Source organism: Danio rerio, chromosome 25 (genome assembly GCF_049306965.1).
Source record: "Danio rerio strain Tuebingen ecotype United States chromosome 25, GRCz12tu, whole genome shotgun sequence".
NCBI classification, from domain to species: domain Eukaryota; kingdom Metazoa; phylum Chordata; class Actinopteri; order Cypriniformes; family Danionidae; genus Danio; species Danio rerio.
The window spans coordinates 24996045-25022567 of record NC_133200.1 but is presented as its reverse complement, the minus strand read 5'-3'; the positions used below and the strand labels follow the sequence as shown (position 1 = coordinate 25022567).

The following is a 26523-nucleotide window of genomic DNA, read 5'->3' as shown; positions in this document are numbered from 1 at the left end:
AATCCCTAGAAGGAGTTAGTTAAAACACAATGCCTGAAACTGGCAAAAACTGATTTTTTTTTGGTGGAGGAAGTTATCAATATCAAATATTTAAATTTTTAAAAAGTCAGCCCTGTGGTTGAGTTATAAGCCAAAATTCCTTCTGTCAGCAGGTGGCGCTATGACTGTGACTCTATATTGGCATGTAAAGTTTCAGGTAGATCGACATTGTGTGGTTGAGTTATAAGTACTTCCTGTTCCATGGCGAAAGACTAAGGTTTGTCATGACGCCACAAACACGCCCTTGAGCGAAAATTCTAGATCTTCACAAAATATCCTCGCTAGAGCTTTCAGATAACACCACCCAAATTTGATGCTGATACAATAAAATTTGTAGGAGTTTATTACACTGTGAAAGATGTAATTTCCTGTTGCCAGCAGGTGGCGCTAAAACTTTAACTGGATATTGGCATGTAAGCGTTTTCAGGTCAGGACTGTTATCAAACGTGTGAATTTTGAGGCAGATCGGACAATGCATGTCTGAGTTATAACTACTTCCTGTTTTGTGGCAAATCGCCAAAGTTTGAGAAGCCGCCACGGACACGCCCTTCGAGGAAAACTCTAGATTTTCTCAATTTAACATCGCCAAGGCCTTTAGATGACAAAACTCAATTTTGGTGTTGATCCGAAAAAATACAATGCCTGGAAATTGCAAAAACTGCATTTTTTCAGTACAGGAAGTTAAAAATATCTGGATTCCTGTTGGGTTTAAGATTTTGCTCCAAGAGACTTTTTTGTAGAAATTGGCGTGTTTGAGGAGCGTGCCAATATTCATACGTGTGTGTGAATAGTAGCTCGGGGGCCAGTTCGTCAAAAGTGCATTGATGGTGCCGTCGAGTCATTTTGCCACGCTCACATTCAAAACCTATTACAAACGAAAATCTTCGCCACTTCTGGGGCGTATACAAAGTTTTGTCAGTTTTCGGGCATGTATAGACCCTTAAAACCGTGATTCATTCTTTGAAAGAAGAAAAAGAAGAAGAAGAAGAAAAGCAGCAATTCCAATAGGGCCTACTCACCGTTTCGTTGCTCAGTCCCTAATAATAATAATTCCTTACATTTATATAGTGCTTTTCTGGGCACTCAAAGCACTTTAAACATTTTTGAGGGGAATCTCCTCATCCACCACCAGTGTGCAGTAACCACTTAGATGATGCACACCACACACCAGCTGATTTTGCCAATTAGCCAATTATGATATGGGGATGGTTAGGAGGTTGGAACAGAGGCCAGTGAGTAAATTTCCTGGAATTTTAACATCCAGAGAGACAGGACCTCAGTCTCATCCGAAAGATGGCCCTCAATGAGTAGCATAAGCCCCGTCAATGTACTGGAGCGTTAAGACCCACACAGACCACAGGTTGAGTGCCCCCTGCTGGTCTCACTAACACTACTTCTGGCAGCAACCTAGCCTCATCCAGGTACTGACCAGGCGCAGCCTTGCTTAGCTTCAATGGGCAGCCATGTGAGAGATTTAAAGAGAGCTAGCTGCATTCCCATCATGCCCATTTTGTTATCACATGACCTGTTTAAACAAAATCACATGAATGTTTGAAGTGCACACTAGAATGTTTGTTTCCATGCAAAGATTTTAAACATCTCCATTTTTTAAGCACAATTTTAAAATGTTTGTACATCACAATGTTTCTTTACAGAATTTTTTATGCTTTTTTAAACAAAACGCACATAAAAATAATTGAATGGACACAGGGCTAACATGCTGGTGCTGCTTGTCTTATTCTGTATTACAGACCATGACTGTTGTTCCAAAGATAAAGAAACGTGTGGCTACAGCGGAAGGAACTAGGTACTGCAATGATCTATCTCATTTTCACCTGTTCTAAAGAACAAAAAGTGGGTAGCATGGTGGCTCTGTGGTTAGCACTGTTGCCTCACAAGAGGAAGGTCGCCGTTTCAAGTCCTGGCTGACATTTCTGTGTTGAGCATGTTCTCCTTGTGTTTGCGTGAGTTTCCTACGGGTGCTCCATTTTCTCCCACAGTTCAAAGACATGCAGCATAGGTGAATTGGGTAAGCTAAATTGGATGTAGTGTGTGTCAGTGTGTGTGTGTGTGTGTGGTGTGTGTGTGGTGTGTGTGTGGTGTGTGTGTGTGTTTGTGTAAATGTTTGTGTAAATGTTTGTGTAAATGTGAGTGTTTCCCATCCGCAGCATAAAACATATGCTGTAATAGTTGGCGGTTCATTTTGCTGTGGTGACCCCTGATACATAAAGTTTCAGGAAAAAATGAATTAATGAATGACCAAAAAAGTAAAAAAAATCTAAATGAAATGAATGAAAAAAAACTAGTGAAGATAAAATAACTAGATTGGCCTCCAAAGGCTCTTCGGTGGCGTTCCAACCTTACCATCTAGGAATGCGAAACCCCAAACTATAAACACAGTCCAGTCAAGTGAAAGTACAAGAACCAAACCTATTAAAAACAGGACACAGAACTAAAAGGGATGCCAAAAAATTGCTTTTCCTTCACCAGTAGTAAACCCTCATTGAAACAAGAAAAACACATACACACACAATGATTAAAGACCAGCAAGGGGACCCATTCGAATTATAATCCAAGAATGAAGTTCAAATATTTAGATGTTCTAGCTCTGACACAGAGGGGAACCTGATAAACAAGACACCACATGATCGGTGGTTCGAGCCTTGGCTGGGTCAGTTGGCATTTCAGTGTGGAGTTTGCATGTTCTCCCCGTGTTCACGTGGGTTTCCTTCGGGTGCTACGGTTTCCCCCACAGTCCAAAGACATGTGGTACAGGTGAATTAGGGAAGCTAAAATTGTCCATAGTGTATGTGTGTAAATGAGAGTGTATGAGTTTCCCAGTAATGGGTTGCAGCTGAAAGGGCATCCGCTGCGTAAAACATATGCTGGATAAGTTGGCAGTTCTTTCCACTGTGGCGTCCCCAGATTAATAAAGGGACCAAGCCAAAATGAAAATGAAGGAATGAATGATTGCTGGCCAACACACAAGTCAAACACTCAAAAATGATTATTTATTAGTATTTTTGCTGCTTGGTCAGACTACTTGTTTAAAATCGACACAATTTAAGAGTTTCATTTGGGTCGGCTTAATTGCTTTTTGTTCAATCCACCTAAATTTGTAAGATCAATTAAGGTAATGGGCGACACGGTGGCTTAGTGGTTAGCATTGTCACCTCACAGCAAGAAGGTTGCTGGTTCGAGTCCCGGCTGGGTTAGTTGGCATTTCTGTGTGGAGCTTGCATGATCTCCCCGTGTGGGCGTGGGTTTCCTTTAAGTGCTCCAGTTTTCCCCACAGCCAAAGATTCAAGGTATGGGTGAAATTAATAAGCTAAATTGGCCATAATGTATGTGTGTGAATGTGAGAGTGTATGAATGTTTCCCAATGCTGAGTTGCAGCTGGAAGGGCATCTGCTGTGTAAAACCTCATTAACACTATCAGAGACTCGCTGTTCATTTCAACAGTGAGCGACTTTCAGCAACCTCCGTCTACGCGAGCGGCAGCGTCCGTTGGTGACCAGGTGGGTGCGTTGTGCGACCTGACAAAGTGGAGAATTCTTTAACTTTATGCAAATGAAGAGCAACTTTCTTGAGCGACAGCCAATAGGAGCACCAGTAGAGCTCACATGATCCTCTCTCAGCTCGCTCAGAGGTCAAGTCATGTTCTTAGTGATGTAGACCTTCACATACCTGTGTTTGCAGAAGGTCGCAACCCAGAGAGACAGGCAGCTACAAAGTCACTGCTAGTGTGAAGGCAGACAATATAAGCTGGATAAGTTGGTGGTTCATTCCGCTGTGGTGACGCCTGAATTATAAGGGGACTAAGCCGAAGGAAAACTATTGAATGAATGAATAAAGTTTTACACAAACTAAATTTGTGTAGAGACAACATGATGGAATTGTGTGGAACCCACAATTAATTAAGTTTTGCAATCAAGACCAGTGATTTGAGGGCTTAATAACAAATGAGGGCAAGAATGTTGTCAGAAAGGCCAAAGCTAGACAAAAACTCATAAAATATACTTGTACTTTTACCAACTTAGTAGGTTATTTACAATACTAATTACTGCATAAATGGTGCACCTACTAAATTCTTGTGACATGCTATATGTGGAACATTGCTAGTCTTTGCAGCATCAAAAAATGTGTCAGTGTTATTGGGGAAAACTGCAAGGTAAAAAAACACCAAGCTTCTTTTTTTTGTTGTTTTTGAGCAGAGATGCTACAAAAAGACTTAATACAAAGGCACAATGGTCAAACATCCATTATGTATGTTTATAAATAAATTTGTAAGGAACTACTAATTATGTTTGCATGATGGTGACAGGCTAAAAGATGAGTCTTTTTTTTTTTGGTTGTTAATAATAACCTACTATTTGTGTTTTACATTTATTCATTGCTTTATTCAAAAATATTTTATTAATTCAGGTGATATTTTTGTTACAGTTTCTGTTAAGGTCAGGCCCAGTGTAATATTTATAAAAAAAATGTATTAAATTAATCATAATTTTAATTGAATTAATAACGTCCTGGTTACATCCGTAACCCACTTTCCTTAAATAGGGAACAGAGATGTGTGTCTGTAGATAAACTTTTGGGTGTACGTTAAATGACTAATTACTTCTGAATATAAGAAAACGAGCCGATTAAATGCCAATTAAATTGCCGGAGCTTAGCTCCACAGCTGAACTTGATGAGCTCATCAATGCATCAGTCAGCTGTTGGAATCAGCTCCTCAGAATTTGCCTGCTGGAGAGCCCATCACTCAGGTCCCAGCTGGAGACACACGTCTCCGTTCCCTATTCGGGGAACATAACCAAGATGTTTCTCTTCATAAGGAAACTCCAACGAGTGTCTGTAGATAAACAGACTTTTGGGAGACAGTATGGAAAACACCACAGCAGCTAAGGCCGTCATGCTCCTGATGTGCAGTTTGCCAAGCAAAGCGTGAGCAACCTTCTAACGTCCTCTAGGCCCAAAATATTACCATTACATGGGGATAATGAGAATTTAGAATTGGGGTTGTAAATGTGCTTTTACCTAGCTAACATAGACTAGGGATTTCAGAAATATGACAGTACGTTGGATACGTTCCAGTCCCCAAAGGGGGGAGGACGCTGCGGAGACCACCTGCTACTTAAAAAGGCAGACTTTATGGCATTAGAGCTTATGGACTAGCCCTAATGAGGAGGAGTGCTACATATGATAAGCTGGTTAGCGGTTAGGGAAGACACTGTGGTAAATACTGCATATGGTATTACCAAAACAGGGAAATGCACATAGGTGGCACCGAACCTCAGTATGCGGGTAGACCAGATGGGCATTCCAGACAACACACTGAGTCAGGTGCTGGGGCCCTTGGAGGAATTCTCTAGGGTTCGCCTGAACAGGGAATCTTACTAGTAGAATAGAAAATGCTCACACATCTCCAGGTTAGGGAGCCTGGCACAGCAAGGGTTTATTGACACAGAGCCTAATTTCCTCCCGATTGACTGGGATAACCAATAATAAGAAGGAAACTGACTTCTTTCAAGGATAAAATCTCGAGAATGTGTTAGATTTCGCCCAGCCTGCAGCTCCACATGATGTTTAAGAGGCACTGCGTACTCGAAAAGCAAGCACCACTTATTATATTGTTGTTATTATTATTATATAAGTGTAATCTCTCTCCCGGGGGACACCGCTCATTCTGGCACATGAGTCGTGGGTGATGGCATAGACTAAAAAATGGAACAACCTCTATTTTAATACAGCACTTCCCTTCTACTGATCATAACAGAAAAAGCTACATATGCTCTTGTGTTATGTTAAGCTCAGTGCGCGGACATAGCAATGAAAAGGTTGGGTCTGCCTCCACAGCAGCACTTGCAGGCTCACCACCTAATATCAAAAGGGGGCGGTAGGAGCCTTGGCACAAGATGAACCGAGGTCTCAGGTAAACGTGAGAGTAGGACAGTCGGAATTACTTTCACAATTCGCTGACCAAAAATGCCACTGGAATTCTAACCCTCCTGACACCAGCACGAAGAGGGTGCCCTCAGAAAAAGGAAGTGTCTCAGAAAAGGAAGTGCTTTTTCCGGGAAATTTATCAGGGAGGGCCATCACGAGGAGAGTCTGGAAACTCGGGTCCGGTTGGGCCATAGAGGCGCAACAAGCGAGACCCGCTCCTCGTCTCCCCGACCTTGCACAGTGTCTGTGCGAGCAGGCTCACTGGGGAAAAGAAAATGCATATTCCATAACCCGGGCCAGCTGATAGCCATCGCCTTTGCCCATAAGCATGCCCATAACAACTGGAACATACCAGGGTGGAGTCTCTGTTTTCCCGGAAACATAACGATCCTGAGAGCATGTAAGCTCGCATGGAGAGCTTGTACGGATCATGAATGGTGCGTAGCTTTTTAGCCACAAGACTCCGGAGAAGCGGATGGTAAGCGAACTGAGATATGCCACGGTAGCGCACACCACCCAAACGGTTGATGTACGCTATCGCAGCCGTGCTGGCTGTCCTAACCAATACGTGTTTTCCCCTCCTGCTTCGGTAGGGACCAGCGGAGAGCGAGAAACAATGCCAACAGCTCCAGGCAGTTGAAATGCCTATGCAACCAGCATCCAGTTTACGAACCTGCAGCTTGCATGCTCGATACACACAGCCTGCCCGTCCATACTGGAAGCATCTGTCAAAATGACAGCATAACTGGTCACTTGTTCTAAGGGCACTCAGGCCCGTAGAAGGCAAGATCCATCCAGGGGCTGAAGGTGCAGAGACGCAGCGTGGTAACGTACACCCGGTGCATCTCCGCGTGCCATGCCCATCTGGGAAATTGATAGCGAAGCCAGCACTGAATTGGTCTCATGTGAACAATTGGGAGACGTGATAACGGCTACAAATGTCATATGCCCTAGGATCCTCTGAATAGTTTTAGTGAGACCACTATAATTGCCGAATTAATCGGACAGGGCAGCGCAAGCCCAGCGCACTAAAAACGCACAGCTTCAACCCGAGATGAGAGAACTCTGTCTGGGAGAGAGCCAGCTAATACTCGGTTGACCCGAAACCCCAAATGTGCCAGAGCACCAGGTCCCTGTGCATAATCGATCAGTTCAGAGACCTTAATAATAACAACAGTCAATGAATGATCAAAAATACAGATGCGCATGCACCAAAGAGGCACAGGGCTTCCTCAACGCATAGAAACAGGGAGAGCCCGAATGGGAGGAGTGTAACTACCATGCTCGGCCCCACTGTCACTCACCAGAAAAAATAACAGTATAGAGAGGGAGAGCGCGAGACATGGAGTGAGCATCCTTCAGGTCTATAGCTGCAACCAATTCCACGGACAGACGCACTGGGGGATGTTACTGCATGAGCATCTCGATCTGCATCCTGAACAGAAGACAGATCAAAACACGCAGATAGGATTGGTATAACCCACTGCTCTCTGGATATGATGAAAGGGGCTTTAAACACACTCTTCATCTCAACTGGAGGACTGGCTCGATTGTATCCTTCGTCAGGAGGATAATAATCTTTTCACGCTAGACAGGGGGTGGCATAGCGATGATCGCTTAAATACACACCCGTGAACTCAGGAGGCCAACAATGAATTTAAACGCAGAACCGTGTCTGACCATCTGCGTGAGCTATTACAACGGGCTGAGCACTAACCAGGCTGACAGAGTCCCAATGAGAAGCATCACCGGAATGATCGCTGATGTACCCGCGGAAGTGCAGCTTCGGGATGGGGAGTGCTCACCCCGGGAAGCGGAGCCTCCCGAGGAAGAGGTGAAAATAAGAGATTGACTCTTAGGATCCGGCGGAGTGATTGGAGATGCGAGAAAGGAGCTCATCCTCTGGCACCCTTAAGCCTGTGGCGAAATGCACCAAAGTTGAGAGCTGGAAGGCAGCAAGTAGTGAGACTGGGGGACCACCCATCTCCAGCCGCACTGCCGAAACAGCCACGAAATTGGAGCCATTATGTTTGATTTGAGAACCGTAACAACGCATTGCACCCGTAGAATGGAAGTGAGCCCGATCTGTCATCCTAGCATAACAGCTCACCCTCCGATTTCACGATGGACCTTTGATCTCTGGTGTCATCAAGCAGAGGCGTGGGCATCTCAGGGAATAAACTGCACAACCACCTGAAGCTTGACATAAAAAAAATAAATAAATAAAAACTGCTGACGTTGACAAGATTATACCCATTGGTATCGAAATTTGGTACCGAACGAAAATGATTTTTTCGATACTCGATAGTATCGAGACGATTCGGTCGGTGCTTGAAAAGTACCGAACTCGATACCCAGCCCTAATTGTATTACCTTTCAATTTCGAAATGTGTTTAGTGACTAAAATATTATTTTAATAAATATATCTGTTTAATGAATCTGTTTTGTTTAAAAGAACCAAAATACATTGCCTATATTCACTGAGAAATGGATAGAAATAATTATTTTCAAAATGGGTGTACTCAATTATTCAAAAGTGTACTCAATTATGCTGAGCACTGTGTATATATATCATAATGGATGCATTGCCATGTCTCATTTGACTCCCCTCCTGCCAGTGCATAAAAAAAATGATAGAAAAAAAGTAAGAGTAAAGCACAGAACAAAAACGTTGTTGTTGGGTTTAACCCAACATCTGTCCCTGTTATACCCCCCCCCCCCCTCCCCCCCTCCCCCCCTCCCCCCCCTCCCTTCTATAATTTAGGCGCTGAACTTACACCATAAACTGTACATTCAATGGCTTAACATCATGAATAGACATGCTTTCTTGGCCCCTGAGAGCAAAAGAAATGTCTAATGTTATCAGGGAATTACCAGCTAAAGCAAAATAATAGCAAATAGGTTGCCTATATTCAAATAGATTGGATTCATTGTAATTTACTAATACATTTTTTTCCAACAGTTGTTTGTCTTTTAAATGTTTTTGTTGAGAATTCAGAGTAACTATGCTTAGTTTATAAACCATAGGGTGAGCTAGAAAACCATGAATAATATAAGCCAAATCCCACAAAGAAATGGAACTATTTTTTCTATTAGCAAATAGTGACTAAATCGTCCAAATTCATAAGATTTCATTTATACAGTTTTGAGATGTTCACCCAAACACAAATGTAATTGGGGAATGAGCAATTAACTACTAAATCAATCAATTAATCAATCAATCAAACAAACAAATACATTACTGTGCCCATGAGGTAGTGTTGGTAATACCCTAGCTACTTAAAACACTAGCAACATCAACGCAATCATCCTGTCCAGGAACACTTTCAGAACCACATGTTAAAAATATAAGCACCTACTAGGATTAGGGTGGGTGTCGAAACCTGGTGCCATATGTAACCAGTATGCAACAGACCGAATCAGCATATGAATTTCAGTGCAACTAGTGCTGCAACAAAGAAATATGAAGCATCAAGGGGTACATCAAAGGCACACATAATTACATGTTGCATCCCACCACCTCTAAACATTTAATTGTAAACAACGTTGAGAGACTCTAAATCAGAGTACTGTCTTAATCATATTAAAATCGGAGCATCCGCTTGTTAAGTGGTGACGTGTTTGTGATGTATGTAATACTGTTTCCGGGTCCAAGCCGCCACTCATTTGAGTGGAGAAATCATTTGTTTATGATCACGTTTTATTCCTATCACACATTAAAGTTAGTTTTATATAAAATCATAGTGTACACAACAATCTCTGGGCTTGCTGCATAACAAATACCAAAATTTTAACAATCTATAAAAAATTAATTACATTCTGGCCATCGGATATTAGGCATGGACATATATATTATGATCTTGATTTTCGAAAGCCTTAAATCGCTTTGTAAACGTTTATTATTACCATTTCATGAGTCTCCCCATTCAGTTGAATAGAGCGCTTGGACCCGGAAGCCGCTTCGCGTGACGTCACACTTAACAAGTGGATTGGTGTCTATGTAAATGTGCTCAGTGACGACTCAATCCCCAACCCTAGAAACGAGGAGTTCACTGATTTTGATGACAGTCTCACCACATGTTAATAGCAAGCAAATATAATGTTAATTGTATAATGCAAATCTTGTATTCATGCTAACAAACAAATTATCAAAACAAATATATTAATGCAATTCAAATATATAAAATATGAACTGATGTATACTTTAAATTTTAATTACATTGTTCAATAACTTTAACTACTTTTTCATATAACATTTTCTAGAGTTATCATTTATAATTATTTTGTTTAAAAGTATCGGTTCAGGCACTGTTTGGCACCGGTACCGTTTTAAAAGTATTGATTTAGCAGCAGTATCGAAACTACCTGAAATGATACCCAACCCTAGCTAGGATGGTTTAGGGAAGTGTTCTTTGGAAACATTTTTTAATTTCAAAACTGCCAACCAAAGTTATGTGGTAACACTTCACCGAAATAGCACATTTCACTTTTAATCAATTTCGTTAAACAGCTTAGTCAGCCTTATTTTGGTAAATTACTAGTCCACCATTAAAAAATGCTTAAGGTATCAATGAATGGACTCTGCAGTCACAACAAACCAGTAACCACCTTCCTGCTAGTACTCGTGATGAACTCTAGAGACTCACATCCCATAATCACTTCCCCGATCAGTCAACTGGGAACAGCTGGCATGATTTGGGCCAGTCTGAAAGGATTAGATGATGGTGTTTCTGTACACAAGCACCACCCTTTTCTTTTTAGTCACTGCCTTATCTCCAGTGTTTCCTCTTTGATGATGATGATGGCTAATTTATCGGAAGCAGAACTTCCCATTTATGAATAGGATTTCGAAAATGTCTTAAAGATTATTCGCATTGCCCAATGAGAAGGGGAGAATTTAAGAAACAAATTATTCTTAGAAAACCCAAGAAGAAAACAGAAACGGTCAACAAATAGCTATTTAAAATTTCTATTATTTAAATGAGTTAACATAGCAGCTCACTAGTAAAATCATTCTGCCGAAGTGGGATCAAGATATGGGTGGACACCACAAATTTTTTGCAATAGCACTACTGAGATTTGATTTACTTAAAGAGACAAAAGATTTTCCCAAAATGATAGAATGTTCACCCTAAAGTAATTCCAAACCTTTATGCCTTTCTTTCTTCTCTTGGACATGACGCAAGATATGTTGGAGAAAGCTGGAAACAGTAACCAACAGTAACCACTTTCCAATATTTTCCAAAGTATCTTATTTTGTGTTTAACAATAGAAAGAAACTAAAAAAAAATGTAGAAACAACTGAGTAAATGATGACATAATTTTCATTTTTAGGGATTAACAGATAAAATGATTACTCTGGGATGTTCGATGAATAAAACTGCGTTTTCAGGAGATTTAAGGATGAGGCATGTTTGTGTAATGTTGGAAGTCTATTAACAAGTTCATTACCAGACAGGGGAGCAGGAAATGCGGGGAGATGCTTGTAAACAGCTCCCTCTGCCAGTCTCACTGGGTGGGCCACACTGCAACTTCCTCTGAGTCCACAGTCTTAGCTGACAACCAATACACACGAACCACAGATATTTGGCTGCCCTAAGACACCTCATATCTCTTGGTCTTGACACACACTACACCATAAAAAAAGAGACCGAATCAAGCAAAACGTGACAACAATGGTGGGATAGTCGGGAGAGTTCTCCTGATAAAGAGATGATTTGTTGCTTAAACGGTTCTTGCAAATCACAGTGGTAAGTTTAGGGCAGTTCTATGGCTAGACAGACATTCCGAGGCTAGTCTCGGTAGCGAAGACCCAGGTTGGGACAAACAAATGGAAAACTCCCAGACTTGACCACAAGGGAGGAGCCGGATGTTCTCAACGAGTGCATGACCTCTATTCCATCCCAATAAACTCGCAAATTTGGTGTGACCTTTAAACCACAGTGACCAACAAAATGCTATGTGGATGGGTTTGTTTATGTAAAAAGTATGATTGTGTTTAAATGGAATGCTGCCTATGTACATTAAAAAACAAAATAAACAATGAGACTATTCTAGCCTTTCATATTTTATCTCAGGTTGTGTTGTATAACGTTAGAAAAAGCACCCAAATCAATGCACAAATTATTCTAAAGTATTGTAAGGCTCAGATCATTCAATTGAATATGTATGATATGTATGATGTACATCACCTTTTAGGAATGTATAATTTCTTGTGTAACTGTAGGTTATAACTATGCAAATCAAGGCACACACACATATATAGTATATATGCCAAAATAGTATATATATATATATATATATATATATATATATATATATATATATATATATATATATATATATATATATATATATATACTAAACTAAAAATATATAATAAACTAAAATTTTTAGTAAGCTTGTTACATGAAAAGCACTGGTCAGTTTTTGTGTTTGAGGTTGTTTCTCCCCCTGTGAGAACCAGCATGGACAAACAGTGCTAATGTACGCATTTCAGAGAGATTGAAGGATCTGGCCCATCTGAGGCCCAGCTGAGGCCAATCTGGGCCCGTGCCAGTCTGTCTGTCTGCCCTGCTTCACTCTGACGCCTTGACTGCCTCTCAGCAGAGGACCAGCATTTGTGCGTAAACGCTTCCTTTGGGCATTGGTACAGTGGCCCAGCTGTCAAAACCTGACTGGCCACAGCAGTAGAAAACATGATTCAAGCAATGCGTTCCTCATGCCAAGGCACAGCTGCCCTGCCAAACATGTGTGGGGGTCCATGGTCTTTGTTCCCAAAACCTCTCTAATGATTCTTCAACGCCAGGGAAATGTGTGCGGAGGGAAAAATTAAACAAAACATATTATATTTCCTCAATGAGGACAGCCACAAGCCAAGCCTTTTTTTACCCATTACTGTAAAACAGAAGCAGGTTTCCACTGCGACAGGGGAATTGTTTCTCGTACAGATTGGTGTGTAGACATTCGGCTGGAGTCTTGCTTGTTAAATCATACCAGTCAAGCCAAGCGGTCAATCAAATGTCTTTTTTGAGAATAGTATCAGTCCTCGTGTCATTTTAAGCCACTGAGTCACTCGTTCCAAGTTCGCAGTATTGACAGTTGTGACCAGTGGGCTTGTTCAGACTTGCCCGGGTCCCAGCTATTTTTTGATTCCCTAGGATATAAGATCCTGTCAACAGTCATCAAAGTTACAGTGCATCCAGAAAGTATTCATAGCGTTTCACTTTTTCCACATTTTTTAATGTTACAGCCTTAATCTAAAATGGATAAAATTCATTCATTTTCTCAACATTCTACATAATATCCCATAATGACAATGTGAAAAAAAAAGATTTTTTGAAATTGTTGCAAATTTATTTTAAAAATTTTAAAAGAAAAACCTTGAAAAAAAAAAATCACATGTACATCAATATTCACAGCCTTTGCTCAATTCTTTGTTGATGCACCTTTGGAAGCAATTACAGCCTCACGTCATTTTAAATATGATGCTACAAGCTTGGCACACCTGTGTTTGGGAATTTTTGCCCATTCTTCTTTGTAGTACCTCTCAAGCTCTATCAGGTTGGATGGAAAGCGACAGTGACAGTCATTTTCAGATCTCTCCAGAGATTGTTCAATGGAATTTAGGTCCAGCTCTGACTGGGCCACTCAAGGACATTCACCGAGTTGTTGTGAAGCCACTCCATTGATATTTTGGCAGTGTGCTTTGGGTGATCCTGTTGAAAGAGGAGCTTTATTCCCAGTCTGAGGTAAAGAGCACTCTGAAGCATGTCTTCATTCAAGATGTTTATGTACATGGCTGCATTCATCTTTCCCTCTATCCTGACTAGTCTTCCAGTTCCTGCTGCTGAAAACATCCCCACAGCAAGATGTTGCCACCACCATGCTTTACTTTAAGGATAGTATAAGCCTGGTGATGAGCGGTGCCTGGTTGTCTCCAAACGTAACATCTGGCATTCACTCCAAAGAGTTCAATTTTAGTCTCATCAGACCAGAGAATTTAGTTTTCTATAATCTAAAATTCCTCCAAATGCCTTTTAGCAAATTCCAGGAGGGGGGTGACTTCTGTCTGGCCACTCTACCATACAGGCCTGATTGGTGGATTGCTGCACAGATGGTTGTCCTTCTGTAGGGTTCTCCTCTCTTTACACAAGATTGCTGGAGCTCAGACAAAGTGACCATCGGGTTATTGATTACCTCCCTGACGAAGGCCCTTCTCCCCCGATCACTCAGCTTAAATGGTTGGTCAGCTCTAGGAAGAGATCCTGGTGGTTCCAAACATCTTCCACTTATGGAAGACGGAGGCCACTGCTCATTGAAACTTTCATTCATTTATTCATTTTCTTTTCGGCTTAGTGCCTTTATTAATTCGGGGTCGCCACAGCGGAATAAACCGCCAACTTATCCAGCATGTTTTTACACAGCGGATGCCCTTCCAGCCGCAACCCACCTCTGTGAAACATTCTCACACACACACACACACACACACACACACACACACACACACACACACACACACACACACACACACTCATTCACACTCATACACTACAGACAATTTAGACTACCCAATTCACCTGTATCGCATGTTTTTTTACTGTGGGGGAAACCGGAGCACCCGGAGGAAACCCACGTGAATGCAGGGTGAACATGCAAACTCCACACAGAAACGCCAACTGACCCAGCTATGCTCGAACCAGCGACCTTCTTGGTGTGAGGCGACAGCACTACCTACTGCACCACTGCGTCGCCCATTGAAACTTTCAGCAGCAGATTTTTTTTCTGTAACCTCCTTCAGCCTTGTGCCTCAAGATAATCCTATCTCGGAGGTCTACATACAATACCTTTGTCTTCATGCTTGGGTGTGCTTTGACATGCACTGTCAACCCTGAGACCTTATATAGACCGGTGTAAACCTTTGCAAATTATGTTCAACCAACTGAATTTACCACAGGTGAACTCTATTAAGCTGCTGAAATGTCTCAAGAATGATCAATGAAAACAGAACGTACCTGAGCTCAATTTAGAGCTTCATGGCAAGGCTGTGAATACTTCTGTACATGTGATTTTTTAGGTTTTTTATTTTTAATAAATTTGCAACAATTTAAAAAAAAAAAATCACATTGTCATTATGTATTTTTCACATTGTCATTAATCATCAATGTTTGTAGAATTTTAAGGAAATAACTAAATTTAATCCATTTTGAATTAAGGCTGTAACATGAAAAAATGTGAAAAAGGTGAAGCACTATGAATAGTTTTCGGATGCACTGTAAGCCCTACTTTTGCATAGACTTAACACTGAACCTATCCCTCAAACTCCAGTGTACAAATTGAATCCAAGAGAGGAGGAAAGAAAAAGCAAGAGTCAGAGATAGAAGAAGCAGGAAAACCGGGAGGTGGTACCATAACAGGAAAAGCATTGCTGTTTGAAACTGATACCAAAATAAAGCTGTGTGGTGCCTGGGTGTCAAGAGCCAGATAAAAACAGTAAGTACAATCAGTGGATTTTATGATGCTAAGTGTTCGAAATACTAAACTGGAATGACTTGAAGGAAGTATAAGACAGCTCGTAAAGGGCATGAAGTAGATGTGGAAGGAGCAGTTCAATATCATCTTCTTTGCTTGTGTCTGCTGGCACTCACAGAGGCTGTCTCGTAGTGGACGTACACTGGGGAGCACAGAGTGTGTGTGCTTGCTTCAAACAGGATGCCAGAGACCCCGCTGGCCTTTCCATTATTCATGCTGTGCTTCTTTCATCTGCACACAGCCTTACGAAAGTCCTTTTGGTGGCTGAATACTGTACATTTGTAATTAAAAAATTGAAAATATATAAATCAATGTTAATAAATTTTGGCTAAAACCAGTAATGTGGTAAATGATGACAATGTTTGATTGATTTATTTTTTATTGAAATAAATGCCATCTACAATGACACACTACAATTAACGCTGTACATTTTCAAACCTACCCTGTACTTTTCCCTACAGTGGCAAACCTAACTAGTAACTTTTCTATTTCATAATGCCAAACTTGCCCCCAACAATGACCAACTATCCTTGTACTTTTTCTATTCTACTGTACAATGATAAACTTCATACTACACTTACCTGGCACAGTCCTCTTTCTGTACATAGTACAATGATAAACTTATTGTAAAAATGTAACTTCTCCATATGACAAATTTACTTATTACCAATTTCATTCTAAAATCATAACCTTGACTCTCACTTAAATCATTATTTCAAATTAAATCTGGCATCTAATTTGTGTATTGAATTCTTTTTTCATTCCTTATGTTTACAATATTCTAAACAGAAAAAAATGATTATTGAGGGTCTCTCAAGAAACATTACTGAAGCAAAACGTTGCCACCTAGTGTTGATAAGATCGCAATTTCCATCTTCACGACTGACTCAAAACAGCAAAAATTGCAAGGGTGTTAATGTGTGCAGGTCATTCATGGGGGAGATGTCTGTAACAGGAAGCAACCGATTTGAATAGAAAAAAATAATAGTATGCTTTAGTGAGGTTGAGTTTCACTTGGTTTTGTTCGGTGGTAATTGAGCAGAGTGTGCTCACAAGTTCAGGTGGAACATTGCGATCTCATCTAAAAGGTAGCCTGGCTACCAGCTGATCCAGACCGAAACAAGGCCCCAAAAACAACGACTCAGCAACAAGCTCTCAAACAACAACAACAAACATTCATTAGAACCTTGTGTTGCCAAACACTGATGCTTGAAACAAGACCCTTTTTCAATTTACAGAAGGGCGAATATAAACAGTTGCTGTCAACAAATGAGCAAACATGAGTGTTGCTGAGGAATCTTGGCTTTTGTTTCAATTGCATGAAAGTACTGAAATGAATTTGTAAGTGAAGATACAAGGAGCATTTGAGTCTGACTGGGACTCTCTATGTAATAACATGCTCTGCGTATTATACCAGCCATCCAGGGAAACTACAAACTCGACGTCAAAAAACATAACCTTTATACCAGCACCACGGTCATGGTCTTGCAAAGGGAAGCACAGGATATCACTGCATCTCACTAGAGCGTTACATGCAAAGCGGTCAAACGCAAGACCTTGATATTGTCTTAAGATTTTATGTTGCTTAAGACTTTCCTGACCCCTGTCTGGACCTCCCTTTTCTGGCACAGCTCCACGGTGCCCTCACTCACCTCGCTTCATGTGTCGACTCAATCCGTAACCCCCTCCTCCTCCTTGATGAACTCTCTCTCCTCCCGCACTCCTCCCCACCGTGGGGAGGTCTGATGAGAGAGTGGCCGTCAAGAAACCATACTAACACAAGGCTTTTTCTACAAGCCTGGAGTTTGTAAAATATGGGGGGTTCAGAGAAGGGGGAGTCATCGTGAGTGTTCTTCGCTGTATTGCCTCTGGAATATTAGCTGATGTAGTGCGCAGGGGGGATGGGCTGGCGGGGGAACCATTGAGGGTATCCAACCACAGAACACTCCCCCACATGTGGTGTCAATTAGGAACAATCTTGTTTTTACCCACCACTGAAAAGAAAGGAGGGCTTTTCTTGGGCAGTGTTTTTCTCTTTGCAGACCTGCTCCAGGAGAAGAAAGTGGCCGGAAATTTGGTTTCATATCAGTGTTTTTCACAGCAGTCTGAGATTTTTTAGCTCTAGTGTTATTCACACATAAATAATCATGGCTTTTTGAAAAACGTAACAAGGAAGTAGTTCTCTCATGAAATGTTTAATCGAATATGGCACTGTATCTCAAAAGAGGACAAATGTTAGGAACAGGATGCAGTAATTTGCCGGTTCCAAGTCCCTAACTAGGTTTATGAGAAGGTTCAATTGACAGCACAAAGCCACACAGGAAGTCACTCGACTGTTGTCAAGAGGAAGTTCACCTTTAAATATTAATTTGTGTTTTGGTTATGTCTCCCATTACAAGCTGCTTTGTTTGGACTAATTAAATTATTTATCCCTGCCTTGATTGATACGAAAACAAGTACAAACAATTTAATGCTTCTCTTGCCAACTAAAAACCGTAATAAAACAAAAGCAGCTTTCCCAAAGGTATCAAGGGAGATCAGATTAGGGTATTTTCGCAACAGCATACTTCAAACGCAGTCCATATCAACAGCCTAGAGCTCAGCCCAAATGCAGGTGTGAACCCAGCGGTGTGGTTGGCCACTGGATCGCGACCAAAATTAACTTTCTGATGCCCCAAGAAAACAACTATCCCATCCGCCCATGATAATAACCATAGCTCTCTGAGAACTTTGTACTATAATTCCTGCACAAAGTCTGGCATGTAACCAAAGACGACCTCTTGCCTTCTTGGCCAAAGCCAAAACCCAAACTGCCGTCTTTCTCAGGAGGATAGCAGTAAATGTGTGGGAGAGACAGAAACTAAACAAGCAGCACTGGGACTCAGGGAGTCCACCACAATAAGGTGAGGTTTTTGCATCAAACAGTACCTGTGCCTCAGGGTTTTTTTGAGGGAACATAAGTTGTGATGGGCCCTCAAAATAAAAATGCGGAGCTTAAACGCCCAAACATCCCATTTCTCAAGGGTTGTTTTCTTTAAAAATAAAAAAACTGCGTCTGACCCAAACTTCTATAATCAAAAAGGTCTCGAAATTTTGTTTTTCAGCTGACACCCTTCACTTTGAACTACCTACGTTCTGAAAATCAAGATGGACAGAAAGAACCACAAGAACAAACAGAGATTTTAACAATGTATGTCGGATACTTTCAAGTGAGGACCCCAATAGGATAACACTTACCAATTGAACGTATGCCACTTTGTAATCTGGCCTCTTCACCCGCTGATTTAAATGGTTTCGTTTCTTGTTTGAACCTTAGGAGGAGAAAAAGATTAATTAGTAACACTAATAAAAGCTTTACATTTAATTTGAATTACAATATTACACATTTTGATTTAAATATCCCATATTATAGAGTAATGGTCTCAAACTCAATTCCTGGATAGCCGCTGCTCTGCACAGTTTTGCTCCAACAACCTCCAACTCAAACCTGCTTAATAGTTTTTTGTAGTCTTGAACATCTTGATTAGTCTAATTGATTGGGGTAAGAGCAAAACTGTGCAGCGCTGCGGCTCTCCAGGGATCCAGTTTGAGACTTTTGTTATAAAAAAATTGCAATTACATTTGATGACACAAATTAGATGCATACAGCATATGATTTCTTTCTTTATTTTTTGCATCATGCTGCTCGAACATAAATAAGATCAATGTGTTTTACCATGTGTTACAACCTCTTTGATGTTAGTCTAGGGTAAAAGTAAAAATATTTAAAAGCTGTGGTACTTTTACAAGATGATGGGTGAAAGTAAAAGACACAAACAACAAAACTGCCAACAAAAGTGATTTAATGTACAAGAAGTGAAATCAGAATAATGCCCAAATATGTATACAATAAGAGAAATATTTACAATAATAATAAAGTAACATATTAAACAAAGTATATAGTATTATAAAGTATAAGTAAATCTACCTGCAATACTTGATCAGTGCTGACTAGTAAGGGCTCTGCCGAGAAATATTAATATAACAACATGAATTTAATACTGCAAACTAAGTGAATATTTAGAGTGCCGTATTAAACCCTCAAAGACTTTTATGCCATGTAGAACAGTTCAGATATTTATTTTGTGTCTTTGAGGGCAACAGAGTGTTTGGTTTATTTGTAAAGAAGTCCATTAGCCCTTTCACACAGTGATACCGGTAAATATCTGGAAAATTTCCGGAACGACTTTACCGGTATATTCAAAAAAGCGATGTTTACACAGGCAAGGACGTTACGGAATTTTTCCGGAAAAGAGCATTCACAGATCCATTGCAAAAAGCCGGTAAATTCTGACATCATTAACCAGAAATGACCTCTAAACGGCTGCGCTTGTGTTTGTAAACAATTGACTACATTACAAACTCTTTGGATGGATCAGTATAGAGTACAACTCCAATGAAAACATATAGAGGAACACTTTCACATGTCGAGATGTTCATAATATGTGTGTGTGTGCTGGCGCTATGGGCGCTCACGGGCACACGCAAAGCTTGAAGGTAAACAAACAACGGATTATCATAAACATTTTATCGATAATTATTTACACAGTTAGCATTAAGAAGGAACATAGAAACGTTATCTGACTAACATCTAGCAGCTAAAGGTGTCTGGAAAAATATTCAAAGGCTTTTATTCTCATAAACCGCGCGCACATGAATGCGTCTGACTGTTCTGATTGGCTAAAGCAGGTGTCTCACGTCAGCACGTTCTAGACGTGGACGCGCTCTTTCCGGCAATCTTCCTTCTGCATTCACACAGCGCAGCATTCCGGCAAACTACCGGTAATGTTAAAACTTCTCTTTCCGGAAAATAGCCAGAACGAATTTACCGGTATTTTCTAAAAGATCCTGTTCACACATACAACCTTTCCGGAAAATTGCCGGTAATTTTCCGGAAAGGTCTGTATGTGTGAAAGGGGCTCATGTCTTCAGTCCTGTTAACTGTGGAATGCATGTTAACCTTTTCCCAACTGGCCATGGTGTAACACCACAAACACTGTTTGTTAACTTATACAAAACCCACCATAAGTCAGAAAGAACATCTGAAACAAATCACCAAAGGACATAAGGATTATACAATGCCCTTGTAATATTTCATTGGGCTGCCTTTACATTTGATTATGGCAGACAATTGCCACCCCAATATTTCAATATGTTCTGCAATGATCCAGACTGCTGCGCAAAATCTTCTCCAGCACACGCCAAAGATTCTCAATATGGTTAAGTTTGGGACTCTGTGGTGGCCAATCTATGTGTAAATTTTTTTTTACACGTCTCACATTGTGGGCATCACTGTGGTGCAGCCTCACAGCAAGAAGGTCACTTGTTCGTGCTCCCGCTGGATCAGTTGGCATTTCTGTGTGGAGTTTGCACGCTCCCTTGTTTCCGTGGGATTCCTCTGGGTGCTCCTGTTTCCCCCACTGTCCAAAGACATGTGGTATAGGTGAAATGACTAAGCCGAGTTGTCTGTAGTGTATATGTTTGAATGTAAGAGTGTTTGGGTGTTTCCCACTGTTGGGAAGGGCATCAGCTGTGTAAAACATATGCGGGATAAGTTGACGGTTTACTTCGCTGTGGCAACCTCTGACAAATAAAGGGTATAGGTCAAAAAAAGAAAATGAATGAATGAATGAATCTTCACATTGTCATCTTGGAAAATTCTTATGCCATCATGGAAGAAATATACATTTATGAAATAACCTGGTCATTTTATAGATTCAGGTACTCAGCTGACCTTATTCCTTGGGCACACAACATTGCGGATGCTAGACCTGACCAATTACAAAATGCATGATTCATATTACTGCCCCAACCCGCGGCTTGTATTGTAGAATGGGTGCATCACTTCATCCGACTTTCTTCTTACCCTAATGCATCCATTACTCTGGAACAGGGTAAACCTGAACTAATTAAACCACATGAACTTCATTTATTGCTAGTCCATTCTTTTTGCTCCCTAACAAATTAAAGCCTTTTCTCTCTGATTAGCCGCAATGATTAAATGGTTTTCTTTTAGTCACAATTTCTTGAGTTCACTTCACATTGTCTAAGTGGAAATGCTCCTACATTTACTATTAAACATAGCCATGAGTTCTACTGTTATTGTATTTTGTTACTGATTTGATATCACCAGATGTTTAAGTGATCACTGATCTTGATCATTAAAGTTTTTCCTGAACACAATTCTTCCTCAAAGAAGAATACCCCAATGGTATTAAATTTGAATGGCAGTAATATAAGAACACCAACATTGGGGGGTTAAAATCTCTCTTTAAAAACTTATATAACTGAAAAAGTTTACAATAGTGGCTTGTGTGATGAGTTTTCTCATACATCACAAAAAAAAAAAACGAAAAAAGAAAAAGATTGGCAGTCTTCCTTTACTGGTACAAGGAAGCCCTAAACACACAAACACTCTCTCCAATTAGGGTCAACTGAACGGTCAACCCGCAAAACAGGTGAGAAGCACTTTTGTTCATGTATGCAAAGCCTGTTTCCATTCCCATACTCCCACCCAACATTATATAGTATAAATAAATATTCAATCAAGCTCTCTTTTGAGGTTACGTTGGCTGGCTACTATTATGTTACAAATCCCAGGCCTAAGGGGTAGTTATAGAGACCTCTTCGAAAATACTCAGTAGGAAAAAGAATAGACGCCTTGAGCAGGGGGTTCCACCCGAACCCCCCTTTTCTCAGAATCCTTTAAACTATCAGCAGAGTGAAACCCATGACGCAGAGCGGGGCACCTTCTCTGACGTGGTCTATTTCACCTAATGGGTGTTCTGCATTTTTTACGTCGTGGCTGTAAAAATGGCTACTTTGCTTATTGGCCTTCTACAGCGTTGGCGTGGAAACCGCACGGAAAAATCCCAGTGGCGTAAACCCAACTGGCAGCTTGTAAAAGTGGTTCCCTCTGCGTTAACCAGACGGTAGAGCCTATAATAACCCCAACATTATTTACTTACCCTTTGCTTTTATTGTTTGCTATATTATCATAACCTTAATGTCTTGCAGGAATAGTTTATCTTTTCAAATTATGTCATCCTTAGTCACACTCATGTCATTCCAAACCAATATGACTTTCATCTAATTCTCAGGAATTTCAGTTTCAGGATAGTTTTGAACTCATCCAACACATCAGATATGATGTAAATCACAAGTAAGTTAACAAATTATGTCTTGTTACAACAACACAGAAAAATCATGACGAATGTTTCAGTATTTTAATCAAACCTTTTTAGACCACAAACATGTGATCTTTAAACCTTAAACGTATACCTCATGTCATTTTAGGGCTGGCCAATAAAATCGATATTGGTATTTATTGACCAAACATCATTGTCAATAGGGATAAAAAAAAAAAGGTTTGGTATGAAGGCTATGGTTTTATTAAAATGTGACCGTTGAGCGTGCGCCTTAGAATAAATGCCAATGAGCTTATGCCCGATTCACACTGGGTTTTAGCTTGATGGAGGGTTCGTCTAAAGTTAGTTTTGACATGATAGTCATAGCAGCGTCAGTCAATGAAATAAGTCTGCAATAGATTACTGTCTGAGCTGCGGTATTTACATAAAGCAATCTGATTGGCTGACGCCTTAAAAAGTTCAAAAAATTCCCAACTTCTGCAGCGTGCAACACCGCTGAAGAAACGCCGATAGGCCCACAATTCAGATTCAGTGACGCTGACGCCCTGTGTGAAAGGGCCATCGATTGTAATTTTGTCATTTCCAATGGAGGCGTGTGAATTGCTTGACGGGCACATGGGAGCACATGATGCACGCATATTTTCCAGGTACACCTAAAGAAGATGCAACTATGGAAGTCAATAGACCCAGCAACCATAGTGTATGGTGACATTCATTCATTCATTTTTCTTCAGCTTAGTCTCTATTAGAGAGGTCACCACAGTGGAATGAGCTGCCAACTATTATGTTTTACGTAGTGGATGCCCTTACAGCTGCAACCGAGAATTGGAAAACACCCATACACACTTATTCACACAAACACACACACAAACACACACACAAACACACACACAAACACACACACACACACACACACACACACACAAACAAACAAACAAACAAACAAACAAACACATACTCATACATAGTAAACAATTTAGTTTATTCAATTCACCTGTACTGCATGTCTTTGAACTTTTAGGGGAAATCTGAGCACCTGAAGGAAACCCTTATGCTAACTTCACACAGAAATGCCAACTGGCCCAACCAAGAACCAGCAAGCTTCTTGCTGTGAGGCGACAGTGTTAACCACTGAGCAACTGTGCCACTCCTGAACAGTGACATGACTTTCATTCCTTTAAGTGGAATAAATAATGTCTGCATAAGTTGTTGGAAATGGAATTGTGATATTTGCTGGGTGAAAAAAAATTGCTTATGTGTATCAAAGAAAAGCAGCAACATACAGGAATGACATGATGATGAAAATAGCTAAATGCCTAATTTTTATCTCCTGGGTGAACTACTCCTTTAATCATAACTGTAAAAATAAAAAAGTACAAAGTTGTGTAACACTTCTGGCGAACATTGTGAAGAAATTAACAAGGCAGGGCATCCTAGGACAACTGTTGGTCAAAACACTACAGCAAGAAACAGAAAGATAAGCAGCTGTTGAGTGCAATCACGCAAACCACTTTCTTTCCCTTCCCTCCATCAATTCCTCCCACTTTATCCCCAAAACACAGTACGCTGAATTAGCTGTATGTTTATACATATATTTCAAACTCCTGCTCTCCTGCCAAAACATCTTGTCAGTATTGATCATTCTCATTGACTAGCATACATATCAACCCTATCTAGGTGACCGACCACCCTCTTAGAGCAAAACAAGGGATAAACATTAGCCAGTTGTTGTTTAAGGGATTCATAAGGTTTAGGCCATTTGACAGAACGGTCGCTGTCTCTTTTACACAATGCAGTATAGTTTGTCCCGCGTTGTTGAGAAAGTAGACAACAACACAGAGTCAGAAGAGGTGCAAAAATAGTGAGGGGTGCGCAAAGGACTCAAAAACAGCTGGCCGGAACAAACTGGAATGGATTAGAATGCAGGGGTCTTGACACTTTGTTTTTCTGAATCACCAAACTGTCTCTTTGTGGTACAAGACACTAAAAAGAAGAGGTGAACGATGCAGTTGTGAGTTAACTATATTAAGTGTACCTTTTCAATTTAAATCTGTGTTTTTTTGTATTAAAGCTGCTGTATGTACATTTTGGACTCTTATAAAGCATAAAAATACCACAATATGTTTGCAGATGTTAAGTGAACATTTTTGTTTAGCTGAAAAACAATGCTGAAGTCAGATTTTATGCTTCAGAAATGTGCGTTATGTGCTGTAACGGCTGTCTTTATTTTGGTCTCTTTAACCAGCCCAATGCCAGTTTAGCAAATTATATTTCAGCAACCCAGGTTGCCCTGTTGGAAAACAGCATATTTTCTTCATTCAGTCAGAAAGGCTTTCAAAGAATGCGTCCATGACTGAAATGCGACTTCTGGTGGACAGTAACAGCCCCAAAATGAGACGCCGATTCAGAGTTCCACATGAGGTGGTTATTAATTAGCAAAAAATATAAAACTTACAAATGTAAATATTAGGTAAGCAGGATGCATTGTAACCCAGTGCCCTACAAACTTGCTACAAGACGAGATACGCAGTGATAAGCAACTGAGGTGTTTGCACCAGCCATTCAGAGGAACACAATAGTGCACTTTCTGCATCCCAACAAAATGGTAAGGTTTATAATCTAATTAATTCATATTAAACCTCTTTAAAATTATTAAATGTACATGCAGAATCACTGATATGTGTTGGCCTGCACACAGTTTAAAAGTTTTATTTCAAACGGTTTATTTTATTTTCAAGATCTGAGGTAATCTATCTGCTGCTGCTTTTAGTAGTATGTAGGGTTGTAACAATATACCGGTATGACGGTCTACCACGATTTGAACGTGCACGATTATCATACCATGAACAATTGCATATCAACGGTTTTAACCCTTAAAGACCGAGACAGCCGCCCGCGGCTAAAAATAAGTATTGCTCTTAAATGTTTAATAACTTTTGATCCGCTGATCCGATTCATACAATTCAAAGATTGGCATAAAGAAGAGAATCTCAGCTTTCCAGTGCTGTATCACATAACATAACACGGACTTTCAGAGGCTCCGGAATCAGTGCGGATACGTCATCAAAATTTGACAACGCTGATTTGACAAAGAAACGCTCGTCACTGTGTCTCCGGACAAACCAGACATGATACATTGATGCATTGTCCCTCCTCCATGCCCAGATTGGTTCAAACTCGCTATATCACAACCAATAAGCATAGGTTTCACTTTTGTTTGTGGACCAACACTGAGCTCTTTGAACAACACGGAATGAGAGATAGGCATACATTTCTGCGCGGCTTAATAAAACGCAAAAAAAAAAAAAAGTTTTGCATGAAATAATTCTCATACTAAGTACTTTTGCATGCACAGCAGCACAGAAACATGACAAAACAGTGACACAGTAAAGACGAACTGCTGCTCTTGCTGTTTTCAAAAGACACAAATGAAGGTGCAGCTGTTTGTCTGCATTGCATACAACCACATCCAAATCCATATCCACAGACAACCATATCCATGCTGGCACATAAAACCTAAGGATGTTCCATATTGAATCTAGTTTCGTTATGTAACTATTTATAGTATAGTAAATATTTACATCTATTTTTTTACTGAGGATTTGCACCATGTTTATTTGGACTTTGACACATTATTTATTATTTTCTTATTTTTTTATTTGTTCATTGTACAAGTGGACACATTCTCTCACCTCAGCGGTCAAGATTAAGTCCTGAAAATCTCAACATGCTTACATTTCTTTATCACAACCTAGACTGAAAAAAACAACGCTTTAAATACATGTTTACAGCCATAAACTTGGTATTGCACTTTTGGTCT

At 40.3% G+C, this 26523-nt stretch overlaps 1 protein-coding gene across 1 annotated transcript in view; it reads right to left on the bottom strand.

The window, feature by feature from the left end:
• The window catches only part of mrpl23 (mitochondrial ribosomal protein L23), a 38449-nt gene that overhangs the window by 1319 nt on the left and 10607 nt on the right, over positions 1-26523 (bottom strand). Inside the window, 1 exon segment of the mRNA NM_001002052.2 lies at positions 18754-18827. Coding sequence (NP_001002052.1) covers positions 18754-18827 — 74 coding nt within the window.